The sequence below is a fragment of the Cyanistes caeruleus genome, chromosome 2, assembly GCF_971803275.1.
Source record: "Cyanistes caeruleus chromosome 2, bCyaCae1.hap1.1, whole genome shotgun sequence".
In the NCBI taxonomy this organism is placed as follows: domain Eukaryota; kingdom Metazoa; phylum Chordata; class Aves; order Passeriformes; family Paridae; genus Cyanistes; species Cyanistes caeruleus.
In genome coordinates, this window is record NC_141702.1 from 105,814,176 (window position 1) to 105,834,480 (window position 20,305).

Sequence of the window (20,305 nt, forward strand, 5' to 3'; positions counted from 1 at the left end):
GGGGCTGTAGGAGCCACTTGGCTCCAAAAGGAGAGACAGCAGAACTGGGGGGTTATGTTGCAAGTTGAAGAATGACTGCTGTGTTTCAGCCGGAGCTTGGCCAGCTCTGTCTGACTCCAGCAACTGAGAGCTTAAGGACAATGAATCAGCTTTGCATCTTGTTTAGTTTCTGTGTTACATTTCCTCCTTTATCAGAGTGATCATGCTAAGAATGGTTGCCTCCTTTCATGCTTCACACATTCCCTCCTTTCCTCTGTCTTCCTCTTAATATGTTCTTTTGTCTTCTATTTTCTCTAGGCCAGGACCCAGCAGCAGAAGTGAAGATGATGAATCTGAAGAAGGAGGTTGGTACAGGGCATGTCTGTCCTCAAATGACCTTGAGAATTTTGACACAGAAGTGATATTTTGAATGGTTGGATAAAAATAATTCTTTTCAGAAATTCTTTAAATTGATTTCAATTCCTTGATGGGCTCAGTGGACTCCTGGAGAGCCCAGACACTGGGAGTGTGCTGTGGTGGTGCAGTGAAAATTCCTCCAGTGTGAAGTGCTGAGTGGCTGGAGCTGGAGTGGTACCTTGGGGCCCTGGAAATGCAGTGCAGGAACCGGAAACATTCCTCTCCATCCAGCACTTGCCCTTCATCTCCCTGCAGCATTTCCAGTGTCACAGTTAGTAGAGAATAAGCAGAAATTGAGCATGAAATGGGAAATGTTCCCAGTTATTTGTCTTACCCTTGAAGGAGAAAACCTGTCCTTTGGGCAGTTTCTGAGCTGAACCCTTTCAGATCTGAAGGAGATTCATGGACATTGCCTGGTTCTGCACTGGGAGAAATAGGGAAACCTCCTCTGAGGGGAAGTCCTTGTGAAATTTCCAATTAAGGAGAAGGAGGTTTCCAAATGGATGCAGCCTATGCAGGGTCTGAGTTTGTCATCCTCTGAGAGCACAAGCCCAAAGCCACCTATGGCAGGTTCACCATGACAAATCTCTTCCCTGACTCTCTCTGCCTGGGTCAGTGCTGCAGGCTGAGGCTGCAGGAGGAGATGCCTTCTGCCTTGTCCCTCCCTGCCTGCCTTGCCTGATCCCTGACAAGTAGAATTGTGCCAGACAAAATGCAGTCTCAGGTGCATCTGTGTCAGCCAGTGCTTTCAAGTTGAAAGCCTCAATGAAAGTCAGTTGTTGTTCCTTTGCCATCTCTGGGCATTTACTGATAGGAGAGATGAGACTTGAAGACATAATTTTGCTGCTGCAGAAAAAGGGATCAGATGTCCTGGTCCCTTTGCTCAGGGTTTGTTCTGCCAAATCCTGGGTACAGCCCCTTTGGAAAGACTCCTTAATTGCTGATATGCAGCTGCAATGCTGAATGCAGTTGGGGAGAATTACTGCTCAGTATTGCTCAGGTGACATTTTTGCTGGATTAATTCTGGCCTAGAAATTACCTACCTCATCAAAGGTTGCCAGATGCTCTTTTGTAAATGATGTCACCATTGTACTGGGCTAAAGAAACACAGATTTTATCCGTGTCTTCTTTTTATGCTCTACACTCTGCTGTTTGCATTTAGGAAATCCTTAATAGTTTTTAACTGCCATGATCAGAAATGTTTTGTTGCAGGTGATCTTTGCGGTGGTATTTGGCAGGAAAGCAAGCAGGGAATAAACCCCAGGGGCAGGGAATCTGAGCAAATTGCAATGTTGGAAAACCAATATGTTTGCACCACATTTGGGCTCCTTGAACACTGAGGACATGTGAAGGGGAGTACAAAGGTTCATTCACTTCTAACATGGGGTGCCATTGTTCATGTGCCAGCACTTCCTTTACTGTGAAGAGAAATAAAAGCAACCAACAAATCCCCACCCTGAACTGAGTGGGAGTTACAGAAACAAGGGCGATGAAAACGAGCTTTGGAAAGCAATGACTTCCTAGGTGTAGCTGTCAAATTCTGGAGACCGCTGTGTCTGGCAACTCTTTGGAGGAAGGAAAGAGGTCCCAAAGAGTGTTCCTGTGGTAGCTCTGTGCAAGTGGGGCAGGGTGTCCCCTGGCCTGCCTCAAGCGGCTGCAGTCTGGAGCAGGTTTCCCTGTGCAGCTATTTAGAAGTTTGCAGCAAGTCTGTCCCATGAAATATGGAGCTCCAGATGCATTAGGTTTGCACTGCAACCTGTGTTATATTTTGTGTCTCCACTTTGCAGGACTAACTGGCTACCCTCTTGCCAAGAGGATTTCTCTGGCAAATCCTTCTGTGCTCCTTCCCTCCAAGCCAATGCCCCTCATCCCAAGGAGCTCTTCCAAGCCAATGAAGAGCTGCAGCAGAGAGCACGTTACTGGGAAAAGTGGCACTGGCAATGACAATGACAGTGGAAAAGAACAGGAGTCACGTTCAGAGGGAAAAGGACGTAAGGTAAGGAGACCAAGCTAAGTCATGTGTGGGAGATTTTCAGTTTCTGTGCTGTAGACAGAGCTCGGAGAGCTTTCCCTGTGGTGTGATCCCAGGGAAGCTGCTGAGCCAAGGAAGAGCTCAGCTGGATCCTGCGCTTCAGGCTGTTTTCACAATAGGTGTCTGGTGTAGACTTCATGTCCTCAGCGTCTATCAAGAGCAGGAGAGGCCTTTGAAGGGTTTCTGGGCTATGCCGTGGTCCCTCCTCTGTCTTGTGGCTGAGAGAACACCCAGAAGCAGTCAGAGCATGTAAAGTTGTCCACCCTGGCCAAGCAATCCTTCTACATTTAGTAACCTATGAGTATCTGTGAAGCATCTCTATGTCTGGGTGGTGTTTTGTCTCAGCTGTGCCTGGTTGGGATGTTTGCTGGAACAGGCAGTCCTGCACAGTCAGTTCCAGGTTGTCTCAGCTTTGGAGCTGTACAGCCATGGCCTTCTGCACAGTTGTCTGTGATGTTGTTTCTAGACTTCATCAGCTTCTGGGCAGCTGTGTGCTCTGGCGTGGCTTTGTCCATAGGGAAGGGGTGGGAGGTGGCCATGGGGAGAGCAGCCCAGAGCCCAGCCACACCATTAGCTTTGCAGCAGGGCCAAGAGCTGCAGTTGTTTTGGGTTTGCCATGGGGTGCAGGAGGAGGCAGATGGACAACAGCTTTGGCAGACTGAATGTCCAGTCAAAGGCTTGGGTACTTGGTCTCAGCCTTGCTGAGAAAGGGCCCCGTGTATCCCTGACAGGAACTGATGTTTTCACTAAAGATTGAACAGGTCCTGATTTGGCTTTTTAGCTGTGCCAGAAATGATGGGATACTAAGGAAGGGTGTGCATCTGTCCCTGCTTCCTCCACCCCCCTTCCTGGTCATGGCATGGGAGCCCTGGAGCAACTTAGGCAGGGAGAGACCTTGCATAGAGCCACAGATCAGAGAGCTCTGCTGAACTTCCTAAATGCCAGTGAGCCTGAGATGCTGGATGTGTGGGAGCTGGAGAGCTCTGAGCATCCTGAGAGCTCAGCAGCTTCTGGCCTCAAAGGCTGCTGGGGAACTGTAGGAGGGAAGGGCAGCAGCAGAAGAAATGAAGGGCTTGAGAAAAGCAGGTTTTGCCATCCTGCAGAATGGCTTTGTGGGGACATGGCTGGAGATCAGCAATGGTTGTTAGGTGCTTTAGGGGCAGGGAGTTTATAGGGATCTAAACGCCTTCCCATACATCCAAAAGGCCAGTGGAGGCATCGTCACCTGAGAACATCTTGATGCCAAACCTGTGGATGATTCCCAGCTGGGAATGCAGTCACACTCGTACAGAAGTGAGCATGAGGGGAGAGGTGGCAAATGTGTGACATGATCTCTCCCCCACCACCTGCCTGTCCTAGGGCACCATTCTCCATCCTGGGCCAAGCTGCTCCATCAGTCTGACTGGTCTTTTCCTGCCAGGTCCCAGTGAAGTCCATAGCTGAATGTCTTGGGGCACGTGTGGGGGCAGGTCTGGATGCGTAAAGTGAGCACTGTGTTCTACTCTTTGCAGGCTTCCTTGTTGTATCCCACTGCAGGGGATAAGAAGAAGGGGTCACTGGGACTGTCTTTGATCCCCCAGTTACGCAGGGCATTAAGCAGTGCTGCAGGATCTCGGAAAAGCTCTCTGCAGCTGGATGTGCAAGAGTCCCAGGAGATGAGGTAAGCCAAGGTGTCTGCTGCTCCAGTGTGCTGTTCACCTCGCTCTTCCCATCTCGTGAGGTTATTTTGCACAGTCAGCTCTCCCATGTATTTAGGCAAACCTCTGTGTATTCAGCATTTGGCCCTATCTGTGGTGATCCAGCCCAATGTCAAACCCAGCACCATATGGCCCAAGAGCAGAGGTGGTGGTGGGGAAGAGGAGGCAGGGCTGAAAGGCTCCTCAAGACAGGTCCTCTTCTGGACCTGGCTGTTGATTCCCTCTGTGATGTTTGTGGTGTCATTTGGGAACTGTATTGCATGGGTCAGGATGCTGCAGATCTTTAAATAATGTGATCCTTCACTGTCAACTTCTGCAGCCACATTAACATGTTTGCCCAAATATTGGCTACTTTAGAGATGTCTTGAAATTTGGGTGTTGTTTCTGTAAATGTCAGATGTAACTTTTCTGTGCCTGGACCCTCACTTTTAAATGAGATACCAGAGATGTTTTAATGTATAGATGTATAATCCGATTTAAATTTAGTATTTTTATGAGGGCTTAAGATCAACAAAGGAAAGTTGCTAGAGAAGAGTAATAGGACTATACCTGATGGGAAGATATTGGCTTGGAGAAGTGTGAGAAAATGTAGCTGTCAATCTTATCTGAGTGACAACAATAAAGAAGGAGTCACAGAAGTATCACTCACATTGACAATCTTCTGTAGGGCTTTTAAAGTGCTATGTGAATATCCTACCCTAGCAGCTGAATGTGAAAAAGCCTATTTTTTCCTGAAAGATCAAGGAGGTGTAACATCATTCTCAGGAGACAGCAGTGCTCTGACCACATGGAGCACGAGACTGTCACCAGTGTAAGGCACAAACAGGCAAAGTCAAGCTTTGCAGCGGTACAAAAGGAGCTGCCCTCCATAGAGACTCGTGTCTCAGCTCAGCAGCTCTTGCTGCTTCAGATGGGCTGTAGGAGCCACTTGGCTCCAAAAGGAGAGACAGCAGAACTGGGGGGTTATGATGCAAGTTGAAGAATGACTGCTGTGTTTCAGCCGGAGCTTGGCCAGCTCTGTCTGACTCCAGCAACTGAGAGCTTAAGGACAATGAATCAGCTTTGCATCTTGTTTAGTTTCTGTGTTGCATTTCCTCCTTCATCACAGTGACCATGCTAAGAAGGCTTCCTTCCTTTCATGCTACACACATTCCCTCCTTTCTCTTTCATCCTCCTCATATGTTTTTTTTTTCCTCTATTTTCTCTAGGCCAGGATCCAGCAGCAGAAGCAAGGACATGAAATCTCAGCTTACAGGTAGGTACAGGGCATGTCTGTCCTCAAATGACCATTGGAACTTTGATTCAGAGGTGACATTTTGAAAGCTTGGTTTAAAAATAATTCTTTACAAAATTTCTCTATATTGTTTTCAATTCCTTGATGGGCTCAGTGGACTCCTGAAGAGCCCAATCACTGGGAGTGTGCTGTGGTGGTGCAGTGAAAATTCCTCCAGTGTGAAAGTTGTTTCACTGAAGCTGGAGTGGTACATTGGGGCCCTGGAAATGCAGTGCAGGAAACGGAAACATTCCTCTCCATCCAGCACTTGCCCTTCATCTCCCTGCAGCATTTCCAGTTTCACAGTTAGTAGAGAATAAGCAGGCATTGAGCATTGTCGTGGTTTTAAACCAGTTAAAATAAGTAAATAAGTAAATAAGTAAATAAGTAAATAAGTAAAAATTACTTATTTCTTGTTGTGAGATATGGATTAGAACAAGAGCAAAACAGGCTTAAGACTTATAAGGAATAAAGACAGTTTATTAACAAACTACAAGAATAAGAACAGCAGAATAAACTTTTAGAAAACCCCCTTCTATATCTTAACGATTTCTCTGTACACATGACAACATAGAGACAAATAACTTTAGGACTTTGGTGGTTAAAAACAGTCTTAATTCTTGCTACAGTCTTTTCATCAGTCTTTGTAGAGAAACAGAAGTCTCTTTCTGTTAACTTACGTAGTTTCTCACGAGAAAACTATTTTTCGTCATAGTTTTCTATTTCTCTAATGCCAGCTGCCCGGAAATCTGTCATTAGATCTTCTCCTCCCATTTCACATCTCTCCGAGGTGTGTATGGGTCACTGAGCTTAGGGATTTTATTTTTAAGGATAAGTCATTCAAAGGCAGAAGTCTTCTTCATCTGTTTCTGTGAGCCTTCCTGGAAAACAGTTTTCTCTTCGCCCCCCAAAGCTTCAAAATCTTCACTCAACTCAATTCCAGCAACTCACAGTATCACAAGTACTCTCTTTCTTTTGTTCAAAAGTTACACTTTGAATTTCTTATTCCTCCCAATACTCTTATCATGAATTAAAGGAGTCTTTTTATACTATTATTGTCCATCTCCATAGCTTTAACAGAAAGATATTTCAGCTGTAAAGCATCTCCTTATTCTTTCTTTCTTATTTAAACTTAACTCTTTTCTTCACTGTTTTTGGTGGTTCTGTGATGTCTTCTCTATGTTGATTGTGTCTCTCTTTCTCTGTCTTTCTGAGAAAAGGAGTAATCTGTATGTTTATCCAAGTAGTAAAAGAATTAAAAGCTTTAAGAAAATTGCAAGAGTTCATGGTGTCAAATTTCAGTCTAGCAGCAAAAACTGAAAACCAAGCTCGGCTGACCAGCGCTGTTTCTCTTCCCCCTCCACCCCTCCACCCCGCGGCCTTGTCGGCCTGGAGAGGAGGGGAAGAGGCCGAGACAGAGCCTTGCTAACTCCTCAGAAGCTGGAAACCAAAGAGAATAAGAGAATTCTGTGTGTACTTCTTAAGGGGGTGTTTACAAGTTGAATTCACTTTTTAATGGTCAGATCTGCTGTCAATTCTTGGAAATGACCGATAATCGGTCAGGAGAAAAAACTCCCGTCAGCCACCAGCAGCTTCAACTACCCCTCTTTCTAGGCTGTCTTAAAGGTAAAGCTACCCCATGACAAGCATGAAATGAGAAATGTTCCCAGTCCTTTGTCCTGCCCTTGAAGGAGAAAACCTTTCCTTGCAGCAGTTTCTGAGCTGAACCCTTTCAGATCTGAAGGAGATTCATGGACATTGCCTGGTTCTGCACTGGGAGAAATAGAGAAACCTACTCTGAGGGAAAGTCCTTGTGAAATTTCCAATTTAGGAGAAGGAGGTTTCCAAATGGATGCAGCCTATGCAGGGTCTGAGTTTGTCATCCTCTGACAGCACAAGCCCAAAGCCACCTATGGCAGGTTCACCATGACAAATCTCTTCCCCGACTCTCTCTGCCTGGGTCAGTGCTGCAGGCTGAGGCTGCAGGAGGAGATGCCTTCTGCCTTGTCCCTCCCTGCCTGCCTTGCCTGATCCCTGACAAGTAGAATTGTGCCAGACAAAATGCAGTCTCTGGTGCGTCTGTGTCAGCCAATGCTTTCAAGTTGAAAGCCTCAATGAAAGTCAGTTGTTGTTCCTTTGCCATCTCTGGGCATTTACTGATAGGAGAGATGAGACTTGAAGACATAATTTTGCTGCTGCAGGAAAAGGGATCAGATGTCCTGGTCCCTTTGCTCAGGGTTTGTTCTGCCAAATCCTGGGTACAGCCCCTTTGGAAAGACTCCTTAATTGCTGATATGCAGCTGCAATGCTGAATGCAGTTGGGGAGAATTACTGCTCAGTATTGCTCAGGTGACATTTTTGCTGGATTGATTCTGGCCTAGAAATTACCTACCTCATCAAAGGTTGCCAGATGCTCTTTTGTAAATGATGTCACCATTGTACTGGGCTAAAGAAACACAGATTTTATCCCTGTCTTCTTTTTCTGCTCTACACTCTGCTGTTTGCATTTAGGAAATTCTTAATGGTTTTTAACTGCCATGATCAGAAATGTTTTGTTGCAGGTGATCTTTGTGTTGGTATTTGGTGTCTCTGCAGGAAAGAAAGCAGGGAATAATCCCCAGGGGCAGGGAATCTGACCAAATTGCAATGTGGGAAAATCAATTTGTTTGCTCCACATTTGGGCTCCTTGAACACTGAGGACATGTGAAGGGGAGTACAAATGTTCATTCACTTCTAACATGGGGTGCCATTGTTCATGTGCCAGCACCTCCTTAGTTGTGAAGAGAAATAAAAGCAACCAACAAATCCCCACCCTGAACTGAGTGGGAGTTACAGAAACAAAAGGCATGTAAAAGAGCTTTGGAAAGCAATGACTTCCTAGGTGTAGTTGTGAAATTCTGGAGACCACTGTGTCTGGCAACTCTTTGGAGGAAGGAAAGAGGTCCCAAAGAGTGTTCTTGTGGTAGCTCTGTGCAAGTGGGGCAGGGTGTCCCCTGGCCTGCCTCAAGCGGCTGCAGTCTGGAGCAGGTTTCCCTGTGCAGCTATTTAGAAGTTTGCAGCAAGTCTGTCCCATGAAATATGGAGCTTCGGGTGCATTAGGTTTGCACTGCAACCTGTGTTATATTTTGTGTCTCCACTTTACAGGACTTACTGGCTACCCTCTTGCCAAGAGGATTTCTCTGGCAAATCCTTCTGTGCTCCTTCCCTCCAAGCCAATGCCCCTCATCCCAAGGAGCTCTTCCAAGCCAATGAAGAGCTGCATCGGAGAGCACGTTACTGGGAAAAGTGGCACTGGCAATGACAATGACAGTGGAAAAGAACAGGAGTCACGTTCAGAGGGAAAAGGACGTAAGGTAAGGAGACCAAGCTAAGTCATGTGTGGGAGATTTTCAGTTTCTGTGCTGTAGACAGAGCTCGGAGAGCTTTCCCTGTGGTGTGATCCCAGGGAAGCTGCTGAGCCAAGGAAGAGCTCAGCTGGACACTGCAGGTCAGCATGCCTTTGCAATGGGTGTGTGGTGCAGACTTCATGTCCTCAGCATCTGTCAAGAGCAGGAGAGGCCTTTGAAGGGTTTCTGGGCTATGCCGTGGTTACTCCTCTGTCTTGTGGCTGAGAGAACACCCAGAAGCAGTCAGAGCATGTAAAGTTGTCCACTCTGGCCAAGCAATCCTTCTACATTTAGTAACCTACGAGTATCTGTGAAGTATCTCTGTGTCTGGGTGGTGTTTTGTCTCAGCTGAGTCTGGTTGGGATGTTTGCTGGAACAGGCAGTCCTGCACAGTCAGTTCCAGGTTGTCTCAGCTTTGGAGCTGTACAGCCATGGCCTTCTGCACAGTTGTCTGTGATGTTGTTTCTAGACTTCATCAGCTTCTGGGCAGCTGTGTGCTCTGGCGTGGCTTTGTCCATAAGGAAGGGGTGGGAGGTGGCCATGGGGAGAGCAGCCCAGAGCCCAGCCACACCATTAGCTCTGCAGCAGGGCCAGGAGCTGCAGTTGTTTTGGGTTTGCCATGGGGTGCAGGAGGAGGCAGATGGACAACAGCTTTGGCAGACTGAATGTCCAGTCAAAGGCTTGGGTACTTGGTCTCAGCCTTGCTGAGAAAGGGCCCCGTGTATCCCTGACAGGAACTGATGTTTTCACTGAAGATTGAACAGGTCCTGATTTGGCTTTTTAGCTGTGCCAGAAATGATGAGATACTAAGGAAGGGTGTGCATCTGTCCCTGCTTCTTCCACCCCCATTCCTGGCCTTGGCATGGGGTCTCTGGAACAACTTGGGCAGGCAGAGACCTTCCAGAGAGCAGCAGATCAGAGAGCTCTGCTGAACTTCCTAAATGCCAGTGAGCCTGAGATGCTGGATGTGTGGGAGCTGGAGAGCTCTGAGCATCCTGAGAGCTCAGCAGCTTCTGGCCTCAAAGGCTGCTGGGGAACTGTAGGAGGGAAGGGCAGCAGCAAAAGAAATGAGGGGCTTGAGAAAAGCAGGTTTTGCCATCCTGCAGAATGGCTTTGTGGGGATGTGGCTGGAGATCAGCAATGGCTGTTAGGTGCTTTAGGGGCAGGGAGTTTATAGGGATCTAAATGCCTTCCCATACATCCAAAAGGCCAGTGGAGGCATCGTCACCTGAGCACATCTTGATGCAAAACATGTGGATGACTCCCAGCTGGGAATGCAGTCACACTTGTACAGAAGTGAGCATGAGGGGAGAGGTGGCAAATGTGTGACATGATCTCTCCCCCACCACCTGCCTGTCCTAGGGCACCATTCTCCATCCTGGGCCAAGCTGCTCCATCAGTCTGACTGGTCTTTTCCTGCCAGGTCCCAATGAAGTCCATAGCTGAATGTCTTGGGGCATGCGTGGGGGCAAGACTGGATGCTTGATGCGAGCACTGTGTTCTACTTGCAGGCTTCCTTGGTGAATCTCATTGAAGGGGATATGAAGAAGGAGTCCTTGGGTCTCCCTCTGATCCCCCCGATACGCAGGGCAGTAAGTCCCGATATTAGCAGTGCTGCAGGGTCTCTGCAAAGCTCTCTGCAGCTGGATGTGCAAGAGTCCCTGGAGATGAGGTAAGCCAAGGTGTCTGCTGCTCCAGTGTGCTGTTCACCTCGCTCTTCCCATCTCGTGAGGTTATTTTGCACAGTCAGCTCTCCCATGTATTTAGGCAAACCTCTGTGTATTCAGCATTTGGCCCTATCTGTGGTGATCAAGCCCAATGTCAAACCCAGCACCATATGGCCCAAGAGCAGAGGTGGTGGTAGGGAAGAGGAGGCAGGACTGAAAAGCTCCTCAAGACAGGTCCTCTTCTGGACCTGGCTGTTGATTCCCTCTGTAATGTTTGTGGTGTCATTTGGGAACTGTATTGCATTGGTCTGGATGCTGCAGATCTTTAAATACTGTGATCCTTCACTGTCAACTTCTGCAGCCACATTAACATGTTTGGGCAAATATTGGCTACTTTAGAGGTGTCTGGAAATTAGGGTGTTGTTTCTGTAAATGTCAGATGTAACTTTTCTGTGCCTGGACCCTCACTTTGAAATGCGATCCCAGAGATATTTTGGGGTATAGATGTATAATCCGATCGACATTTAATATTTCGGTGAGAGCGTAAGATCAACGAAGGAAAGTTACTAAAGAAGAGTAATAGGACTATACCTGATGGGAAGATATTGGCTTGGAGAAGTGTGAGAAAATGTATCTGTCAAGCTTATCTGAGTGACAACAATAAAGAAGGAGTCACAGAAGTATCACTCACATTGAAAATCTTCTGTAGGGCTTTTTAAGTGCAGTCTGAATATCTTTACTTATCATAACAGTGTAAAAAAGCCTATTTTTTCTTGAAAGAGCAACGAGATGTAATATCATTCTCAGGAGACAGCAGTGCTCTGACCACATGGAGCACGAGACTGTCACCAGTGTAAGGCACAAACAGGCAAAGTCAAGCTTTGCAGCAGTACAAAAGGACCTGCCCTCCATAGAGACTCATGTCTCAGCTCAGCAGCTCTTGCTGCTTCAGAGGGGCTGTAGGAGCCACTTGGCTCCAAAAGGAGAGACAGCAGAACTGGGGGGTTAGGATGCAAGTTGAAGAATGACTGCTGTGTTTCAGCCGGAGCTTGGCCAGCTCTGTCTGACTCCAGCAACAGAGAGCTTAAGGACAATGAATCATCTTTGCATCTTGTTTAGTTTCTGTGTTGCATTTCCTCCTTCATCAGAGTGACCATGCTAAGAAGGCTTCCTTCCTTTCATGCTACACACATTCCCTCCCTTGTCTTTCATCCTCCTCATATGTTCTTTTGTCTTCCATTTTCTCAAGGTCCACACCCAGCAGCAGAAGTGAAGATGATGAATCTGAAGAAGGAGGTTGGTACAGGGCATGTCTGTCCTCAAATGACCTTAGGAATTTTGACACAGAAGTGATATTTTAAATGGTTGGATAAAAATAATTCTTTTCAGAAATTCTTTAAATTGATTTCAATTCCTTGATGGGCTCAGTGGACTCCTAAAGAGCCCAGACACTGGGAGTGTGCTGTGGTGGTGCAGTGAAAATTCCTCCAGTGTGAAGTGCTGAGTGGTGGAGCTGGAGTGGTACCTTGGGGCCCTGGAAATGCAGTGCAGGAAATGGAAACATTCCTCTCCATCCAGCACTTGCCATTTATCTCTCTGCAGCATTTCCAGTGTCACAGTTAATAGAGAATAAGCAGATATTGAGCATAAAATGGGAAATGTTCCCATTCTTTCGTCCTGCCCTTGAAGGAGAAATCCTTTCCTTTGGGGCACTTTCTGAGCTGAACCCTTTGAGATTTGAAGGAGATACATGGACATTGACTGGTTCTGCACTGCGAGAAATAGAGAAACCTCCTCTGAGGGAAAGTCCTTGTGAAATTTCCAATTAAGGAGAAGGAGGTTTCCAAATGGATGCAGCCTATGCAGGGTCTGAGTTTGTCATCCTCTGACAGCACAAGCCCAAAGCCACCTATGGCAGGTTCACCATGACAAATCTCTTCCCTGACTCTCTCTGCCTGGGTCAGTGCTGCAGGCTGAGGCTGCAGGAGGAGATGCCTTCTGCCTTGACCCTCCCTGCCTGCCTTGCCTGATCCCTGACAAGTAGAATTGTGCCAGACAAAATGCAGTCTCTGGTGCATCTGTGTCAGCCAATGCTTTCAAGTTGAAAGCCTCAATGAAAGTCAGTTGTTGTTCCTTTGCCATCTCTGGGCATTTACTGATAGGAGAGATGAGACTTGAAGACATAATTTTGCTGCTGCAGGAAAAGGGATCAGATGTCCTGGTCCCTTTGCTCAGGGTTTGTTCTGCCAAATCCTGGGTACAGCCCCTTTGGAAAGACTCCTTAATTGCTGATATGCAGCTGCAATGCTGAATGCAGTTGGGGAGAATTACTGCTCAGTATTGCTCAGGTGACATTTTTGCTGGATTGATTCTGGCCTAGAAATTACCTACCTCATCAAAGGTTGCCAGATGCTCTTTTGTAAATGATGTCACCATTGTACTGGGATAAAGAAACACAGATTTTATCCCTGTCTTCTTTTTCTGCTCTACACTCTGCTGTTTGCATTTAGGAAATTCTTAATAGTTTTTAACTGCCATGATCAGAAATGTTTTGTTGCAGGTGATCTTTGTGTTGGTATTTGGCAGGAAAGCAAGCAGGGAATAAACCGCAGGGGCAGGGAATCTGAGCAAAGTGCAATGTTGGAAAATCAATTTGTTTGCACCACATTTGGGCTCCTTGAACACTGAGGACATGTGAAGGGGAGTACAAAGGTTTATTCACTTCTAACATGGGGTGCCATTGTTCATGTGCCAGCACTTCCTTTACTGTGAAGAGAAATAAAAGCAACCAACAAATCCCCACCCTGAACTGAGTGGGAGTTACAGAAACAAGGGCGATGAAAACGAGCTTTGGAAAGTAATGACTTCCTAGGTGTAGTTGTGAAATTCTGGAGACCTCTGTTTCTGGCAACTCTTTGGAGGAAGGAAAGAGGTCCCAAAGTAGTGGATGGGCAATGAGCAACACGTAAGCAAAGTAGTAGAAGCTGTGTCTCCTGGCTTGCCAGCTCCATACAGTTCAGAGGAATTCTAGTGATGCTAGTTTTAGAAAAATAAAAAAAAAGCGATCTTCGGAATAATTCAAAACCCCCCTGGATGGCTCATGCATTAGATGGATTGATTGTAAAGGTGGGAGTTCACCTAACTCACTTCTTCTCATTTGAGAATGCCTCAGCCATGAGGTAAGGTGGGAGCTGGGCTGCTCTCTGGCAGGAGGAAGGGTCTTGTGCCAGCCTAGAGAGCCTGTGCTCATCCCCAGGGAACAGTTCTGCCCTGCATGTGCCCCCTGCAATGAGCTGTGCTGCTGCCAGTGCCCCGTGCAGCTGTAGGGCTGCTCAGCTGTGGGGCAGGGACAGGAGCAGGAGGCTGCATGTGCAGCTGAGCCATGGCTGCAAAGCCCAGGGCTCTGGGCTCCCTGCTGTCCCAGGCCAGCCCAGAGGCCAGGCTGTTCCTGTGGGAGCTCTGTGCAAGCGGGACAGGGCTTTTCCTCTGGAGTGCTTCAAGGGTCTTCATGCCTGGAAATGTCAACTTGTGCAGCTATTTAGAAGTTTTCAGGAAGTCTCGCACATAAAATATGGAGCTTCGGCTGATTTAGGTTTGCTTTGCTGCCTCATTTTCATTTTTTTTTTCTTCTTTTCAGGGCTGACTAGGTTCATTTTTTCCAAATCTTTCCGGCTATCTCCTTCTATGCTCCTTCCCTCCGAGCCGTTGCCTCCCATCCGGAAAACCTCTCAGTCTTCCAACAGAAGAGAAATGTGCAGCGTTGAGAAGGAGAGTGGGAAAAATGGCAGTGGCTACGATGAAGACACCAGAGAAAGAGAGGAGCTGAAGTCAAAAGGAAAAAGGTGTAAGGTAAGGAGACCAAGCTATGTCCTGTGTGGGAGATTTTCAGTCGATGTGCTGCCGGCAGAGATTGGTGAGCTTTCCCTGTGAAGTGAGCCCAGGGAAGCAGCTGAGCCAAGGAAGAGCTCAGCTGGACACTGAGCTTCAGGATGTCTTTGCAATGGGTGTGTGGTGCAGACTGCACATTTTCAGTGTGTAACAATAGCAGGAGAGGACTTTGAAGGGTTTCTGGGTCCTCCCTCAGCACTTCCCTTTGCATTCCCAATCCTGGCCCAAGCTGCTCCATCAGTCTGATTTCTGTTCTTTTGCCAGGCCCCAGTGAAGAACATGGCTAAATGTCTTGGGGCATGTGTGGGGGCAAGACTGGATGCGTAAAGTGAGCACTGTGTTCTACTCTTTGCAGGCTTCCTTGCTGTATCCCACTGAAGGGGATAAGAAGAAGGAATCACTGGGACTGCCTTTGATCCCCCCGATACGCAGGGCAGTAAGTCCCGATGTTGGCAGTGCTGCAGGGTCTCTGCAAAGCTCTCTGCAGCTGGATGTGCAAGAGTCCCAGGAGATGAGGTAAGCCAAGGTGTCTGCTGCTCCAGTGTGCTGTTCACCTCGCTCTTCCCATCTCGTGAGGTTATTTTGCACAGTCAGCTCTCCCATGTATTTAGGCAAACCTCTGTGTATTCAGCATTTGGCCCTATCTGTGGTGATCAAGCCCAATGTCAAACCCAGCACCATATGGCCCAAGAGCAGAGGTGGTGGTGGGGAAGAGGAGGCAGGGCTGAAAAGCTCCTCAAGACAGGTCCTCTTCTGGACCTGGCTGTTGATTCCCTCTTTAATGTTTGTGGTGTCATTTGGGAACTGTATTGCATGGGTCTGGATGCTGTAGATCTTTAAATAATGTGATCCTTCACTGTCAACTTCTGCAGCCACAAGAATATGACTGGACAAATATTGGCTACTTTAAGGTGTCTGCAAATTCCAGTTCTGATTCTTTAACTTTTAAAGTCAGATGCTGTAGTTTATTTGCCAGGACATATATTTTGACAAGAAAAGTATAGTGACAATCCCCAACACAGAACTGAGTGGGAGTTACAAAAACAAGGGCGATGAAAACTAGCTTTGGGAATCAATTACTTCATAGATGTAACTGTCAGATTCTGGAGATCATTGTGTGTTGCCAACTGTTTGAAAGAAAAGGGATCCCAAAGTAAACATAAGATGCAAATTCTCTGTGCATGGGCCTCGACTGTGAAATGAGATCCCAGAGAAGTTTTGGGGTACAGCTGCATAACCCAATTGATTTAATATTTTGGTTTAATATTTCAATCTGGGCTTAAGATCAAAAAGAGCAATATGCTTGAGAAGAGGTACAGGACTGTAGCTAATGGAAAGATATTGGCTTGGAGAAGTGTGAGAAAATGTAGCTGTCAAGCTTATCAGAGTGGTAGCAATAAAAAAGGAGTCACAGAAGTATCACTCACGTTGAAAATCTTCTGTAGGGCTTTTAAAGTGCAGTCTGAATATCCTGTCCATAGCAGCTGTGTGTGAAAAAGCCTTTTTCTTCTTGAAAGATCAAGGAGGTGTAATATCATTCTCAGGAGACAGCAGTGCTCTGACCACATGGAGCACGAGACTGTCACCAGTGTAAGGCACAAACAGGCAAAGTCAAGCTTTGCAGCAGTACAAAAGCAGCTGCCCTCCATAGAGCCTCGTGTCTCAGCTCACCAGCTCTTGCTGCTTCAGAGAGGCTGTAGGAGCCACTTGGCTCCAAAAGGAGAGACAGCAGAACTGGGGGGTTATGATACAAGTTGAAGAATGACTGCTGTGTTTCAGGCGGAGCTTGGCCAGCTCTGTCTGACTCCAGCAACTGAGAGCTTAAGGACAATGTCTAAGAGATACCTCGGGGCGCGGACGGTCTGGCACACGGCAGAGACCTCTATAGTCGAGTTAGATGTTTGTAGTTTATTTCAGGACGTGGGAGAGAGAACTCTGCTGAGAGCCAACAGATGAAGCTCGAAGCAGGCTCAGAGGAAATAATACAAGAGAGGGTAGAAGATGAATACATGATTTTAAGACTTAAGATAGCTTAGAAAAAGAGTAACAGGACAGAAATGAGAGAGCCGGAAAAAGAGTAGCAAGAGATCGAAGTCTCCTTTACAATTGCTTCTATAACCTGTACATTTGAATATTCTGCTTTTTTACCAACCAATCTTTATAAGTATACTAATACAGTAACATTTGTGTGCACCCTATAGAAATTGCTGCTTTTGCATATTTTTAGGTGTCTCAGGGGTACTTCAGACTTTTCCTTATAAAGCTGGGGAGAGGGGTCTCAGCTTAGTTTTACTGGGGGAAAAAAAATGTGCTCTGGCATACCAGACCGGTTTCTTTGAATTATTCAAACCATGCTTTCATTTGTATTTCTTCCTTAGACTTTCTGGCTAAAGAGTCATATTTATAATTCCTTTCTGATTCTACCTTCCCAACAGCACTGAATCCGCTTTGCATCTTGTTTAGTTTCTGTGTTGCATTTCCTCCTTCATCAGAGTGACCAAGCTAAGAAGGGTTGCCTCCTTTCATGCTACACACATTCCCTCCCTTCTCTTTCAATCTCCTCATCTGTTCTTTTGTCTTTCATTTTCTCAAGGTCCACACCCACCAGGAGAAGCGAAGATGACGAGTCTGAAGAAGGAGGTAGGTACAGGGCATGTCTGTCCTCAAATGACCACTGGAATTTTGACACAGAAGTGGTATTTTGAAAGCTTGGTTGAAAATAATTATTTTTAAAATTTCTTTAAATTAATTTCAATTCCATTATGGGCCCAGGGGATGCCTGAAGGGCCCAGTCACAGGGAGTGTGCTGTGGTGGTGCAGTGAAAATTCCTCCAGTGTGAAGTGTTGAGTGGCTGGAGCTGGAGTGGTACCTTGGTGTTGCAATCAGCAACCTCAGGATCTCGTCCAGGGAAGCAGCAGGATTCTGGGGACCAGCATGAAACACCAACCAAGACGGGTTCATGAACAATAGTTCATGAAACTATTTATTCAGCTGGGAACAAAGTCAGGTCCAGAACAGAGAGCCCCAAACAGAGGCACAGCAGGGGCTTTTGAGGGACAGAACCTAGGGCTTCCACCTTTGAGGGTGGAGTTCAGGGTCAGGGACCAGTAGAAGCACAGCAAGGGAGAAACCCCCCAGGGACTCAAACCCAATCAGAACTCCTGGGCTGCCCTTCACAAGGGGTTTGGGGTGGGACAATATAATTCTTTGTCTCCCTTGAGGCCGCTGCCACATCTGCTCCTTTTTTATTTTTTTTTATTTTTTTTTTTTTTTCAAATTTTAATTAGGAGCTTAAAATGTTTCCAAACATACACTTTAAAATCTCACCTCCTCCACAGAGCACCCGCTTTTCTTTGTGGGATGCCAAAAACTCAATCACAAAACACATTAGGCAAACAGAAAAAAACCAAAATTATAAACAAACACTTAAATCTCGGACCATGCCGGGCAAATGAAACAGTGATGGTACTCAATACAAACATAATGTTTTTTTAGTTCAGTCTCTTCCAGTTTAGGATTCTCTTTGAGGAAGGGTGCAGCTCTTAGGTCTCCTTTTACGAGGGGCAGAGTTCTTCCATCTCCAGCTTCCGCTCGGCTCCCATGTGTGCGTCACCGCTTTAGATGATCTTGGTGAAACGCTGGCTCTGGGAGCTCGGGTTACAGTTTCTGTTTCCCCGGAGGAGGTGTTGCCCACGATGGAAAAAGCAGAGCCCCCAGGGGTGGAGCAGCCGAACAAAGGGCTGGGAGCGAAGCAGGAGTTACTGGGGGAAGGGAAGGGTCGGGACCGAAAAGAAGGAGCAAGGCGGGAAACAAAGGATCCCAGACCGTGTGGCCGGCGCCATCTTGGGATGGGGGGGGTCCGGGACGGAGTTTCCCAAACCGGGATCGGGGAATATGGAAAGACAGGGGGTGAAGGAGGACACGGAACGGCGGGCAGACAGCAGCAGACCCGCATCACTCTGGATGTTCTCCGTCCCTTGCCTGCCTTCAGGAAAACAGGGGATGGGATGGCAGAAAGACACCGGGGTGATGGGGAGACGGCAGCAGCCCCGAGCCATCTTGGCTTTCTTCACCCTTTGTCCTGCCCTTAGGAACAGAGGAGAGGGGAAGGTACAGGGAGGTATACAGCAGAAAAATAAAAGGAACTTCACAGAAGACAAAATCAGTCCACTGGAAGAGCCATACCATCCATAATTGCCCATAATATTAATATAATCGACCATAATACGTCTCGTTGGGTGATGTAAGGTGTTTGTCCCAGTGTCTGGTCTCGGCTCCCACACCTCCATAAGCCTGTTTCTTCCCCATGCCCGAGGCACTCTCAACCCAGTCTCCCTGTCAGGTACTCTCAAGTCCTCATTTCCAAGGCGGCGGTCTTGCTGGCTCTCAAGCCATCAGCCAGGGAATTACAAGGTGTCCATGGAGCCGGTCCTGCTGTTCTCTTGCTTTGCTGGATGCCACACATTCTCCACCATTTGTTGCAATAAGCAACCTCGGGATCTCGTCCAGGGAAGCAGCAGGATTCTGGGGACCAGCATGAAACACCAACCAAGATGGGCTCCCGTTCATGAAACCATTTATTCAGCATGGGAACAAAGTCAGGTCCAGAACAGAGAGCCCCAAACAGAGGCACGGCAGGGGCTTTTGAGGGACAGAACCTAGGGCTTCCACCTTTGAGGGTGGAGTTCAGGGTCAGGGACCAGTAGAAGCACAGCAAGGGAGAAACCCCCCAGGGACTCAAACCCAATCAGAACTCCTGGGCTGCCCTTCACAAGGGGTTTGGGGTGGGACAATGTTAACTCTTTGTCTCCCCTGACACCACTGCCACACCTTGGAGCCCTGGAAATGCAGTGCAGGAAAAAGAAACATTCCTCCCCATCCAGCACTTGCCCTTCATCTCCCTGAAGCCTTTCCAGTGTCATAATTCATAGACAAAAAGTAGTTATTGAGCATGAAGTGGGAAATGTTCTCACTCCTTCGTCCTGCCCTTAAAAGAGAAAAACCTTTCCTTGCGGCAGTTACTGAGCTGAACCCTTTCAGATCTGAAGGAGTTTCATGGACATTGCCTGGTTCTGCACTGCGAGAAATAGAGAAACCTCCTCTGAGGGAAAGTCCTTGTGAAATTTCCAATTGAGGAGAAGGAGGTTTCCAAATGGATGCAGCCTATGCAGGGTCTGAGTTTGTCATCCTCTGACAGCAGAAGCCCAAAGCCACCTATGGCAGGTTCACCATGACAAATCTCTTCCCTGATTCTCTCTGCCTGGGCCAGTGCTGCAGGCTGAGGCTGCAGGAGGAGATGCCTTCTGCCTTGTCCCTCCCTGCCTGCCTTGCCTGATCCCTGACAAGTAGAATTGTGCCAGACAAAATGCAGTCTCTAGTGCGTCTGTGTCAGCCAATGCTTTCAAGTTGAAAGCCTCAATGAAAGTCAGTTGTTGTTCCTTTGCCATCTCTGGGCATTTACTGATAGGAGAGATGAGACTTGAAGACATAATTTTGCTGCTGCAGGAAAAGGGATCAGATGTCCTGGTCCCTTTGCTCAGGGTTTGTTCTGCCAAATCCTGGGTACAGCCCCTTTGGAAAGACTCCTTAATTGCTGATATGCAGCTGCAATGCTGAATGCAGTTGGGGAGAATTACTGCTCAGTATTGCTCAGGTGACATTTTTGCTGGTTTGATTCTGGCCTAGAAATTACCTACCTCATCAAAGGTTGCCAGATGCTCTTTTGTAAATGAGGTCACCATTGTACTGGGATAAAGAAACACAGATTTTATCCCTGTCTTCTTTTTATGCTCTACACTCTGCTGTTCGCATTTAGGAAATTCTTAATTGTTTTTAACTGCCATGATCAGAAATGTTTTGTTGCAGGTGATCTTTGTGTTGGTATTTGGCAGGAAAGAAAGCAGGGAATAAACCCCAGGGGCAGGGAATCTGAGCAAAGTGCAATGTTGGAAAACCAATTTGTTTG

The 20,305-nt window shown here is 47.1% G+C and overlaps 1 protein-coding gene across 5 annotated transcripts in view; it reads left to right on the forward strand.

Moving 5' to 3' along the window:
* Positions 1 to 20,305, forward strand: part of LOC111942001 (uncharacterized) — a 235,442-nt gene that overhangs the window by 187,599 nt on the left and 27,538 nt on the right. For all 5 annotated transcript variants that reach the window (XM_086878881.1, XM_086878880.1, XM_086878882.1 and 2 more), the window contains 10 exons: positions 298 to 344; positions 2,184 to 2,392; positions 3,940 to 4,088; positions 5,334 to 5,380; positions 8,543 to 8,751; positions 10,296 to 10,456; positions 11,701 to 11,747; positions 14,089 to 14,300; positions 14,695 to 14,855; positions 16,933 to 16,979. In XM_086878881.1, coding sequence (XP_086735007.1) covers positions 298 to 344; positions 2,184 to 2,392; positions 3,940 to 4,088; positions 5,334 to 5,380; positions 8,543 to 8,751; positions 10,296 to 10,456; positions 11,701 to 11,747; positions 14,089 to 14,300; positions 14,695 to 14,855; positions 16,933 to 16,979 — 1,289 coding nt within the window. The remainder of the gene's footprint in view (positions 1 to 297; positions 345 to 2,183; positions 2,393 to 3,939; positions 4,089 to 5,333; positions 5,381 to 8,542; positions 8,752 to 10,295; positions 10,457 to 11,700; positions 11,748 to 14,088; positions 14,301 to 14,694; positions 14,856 to 16,932; positions 16,980 to 20,305) is intronic.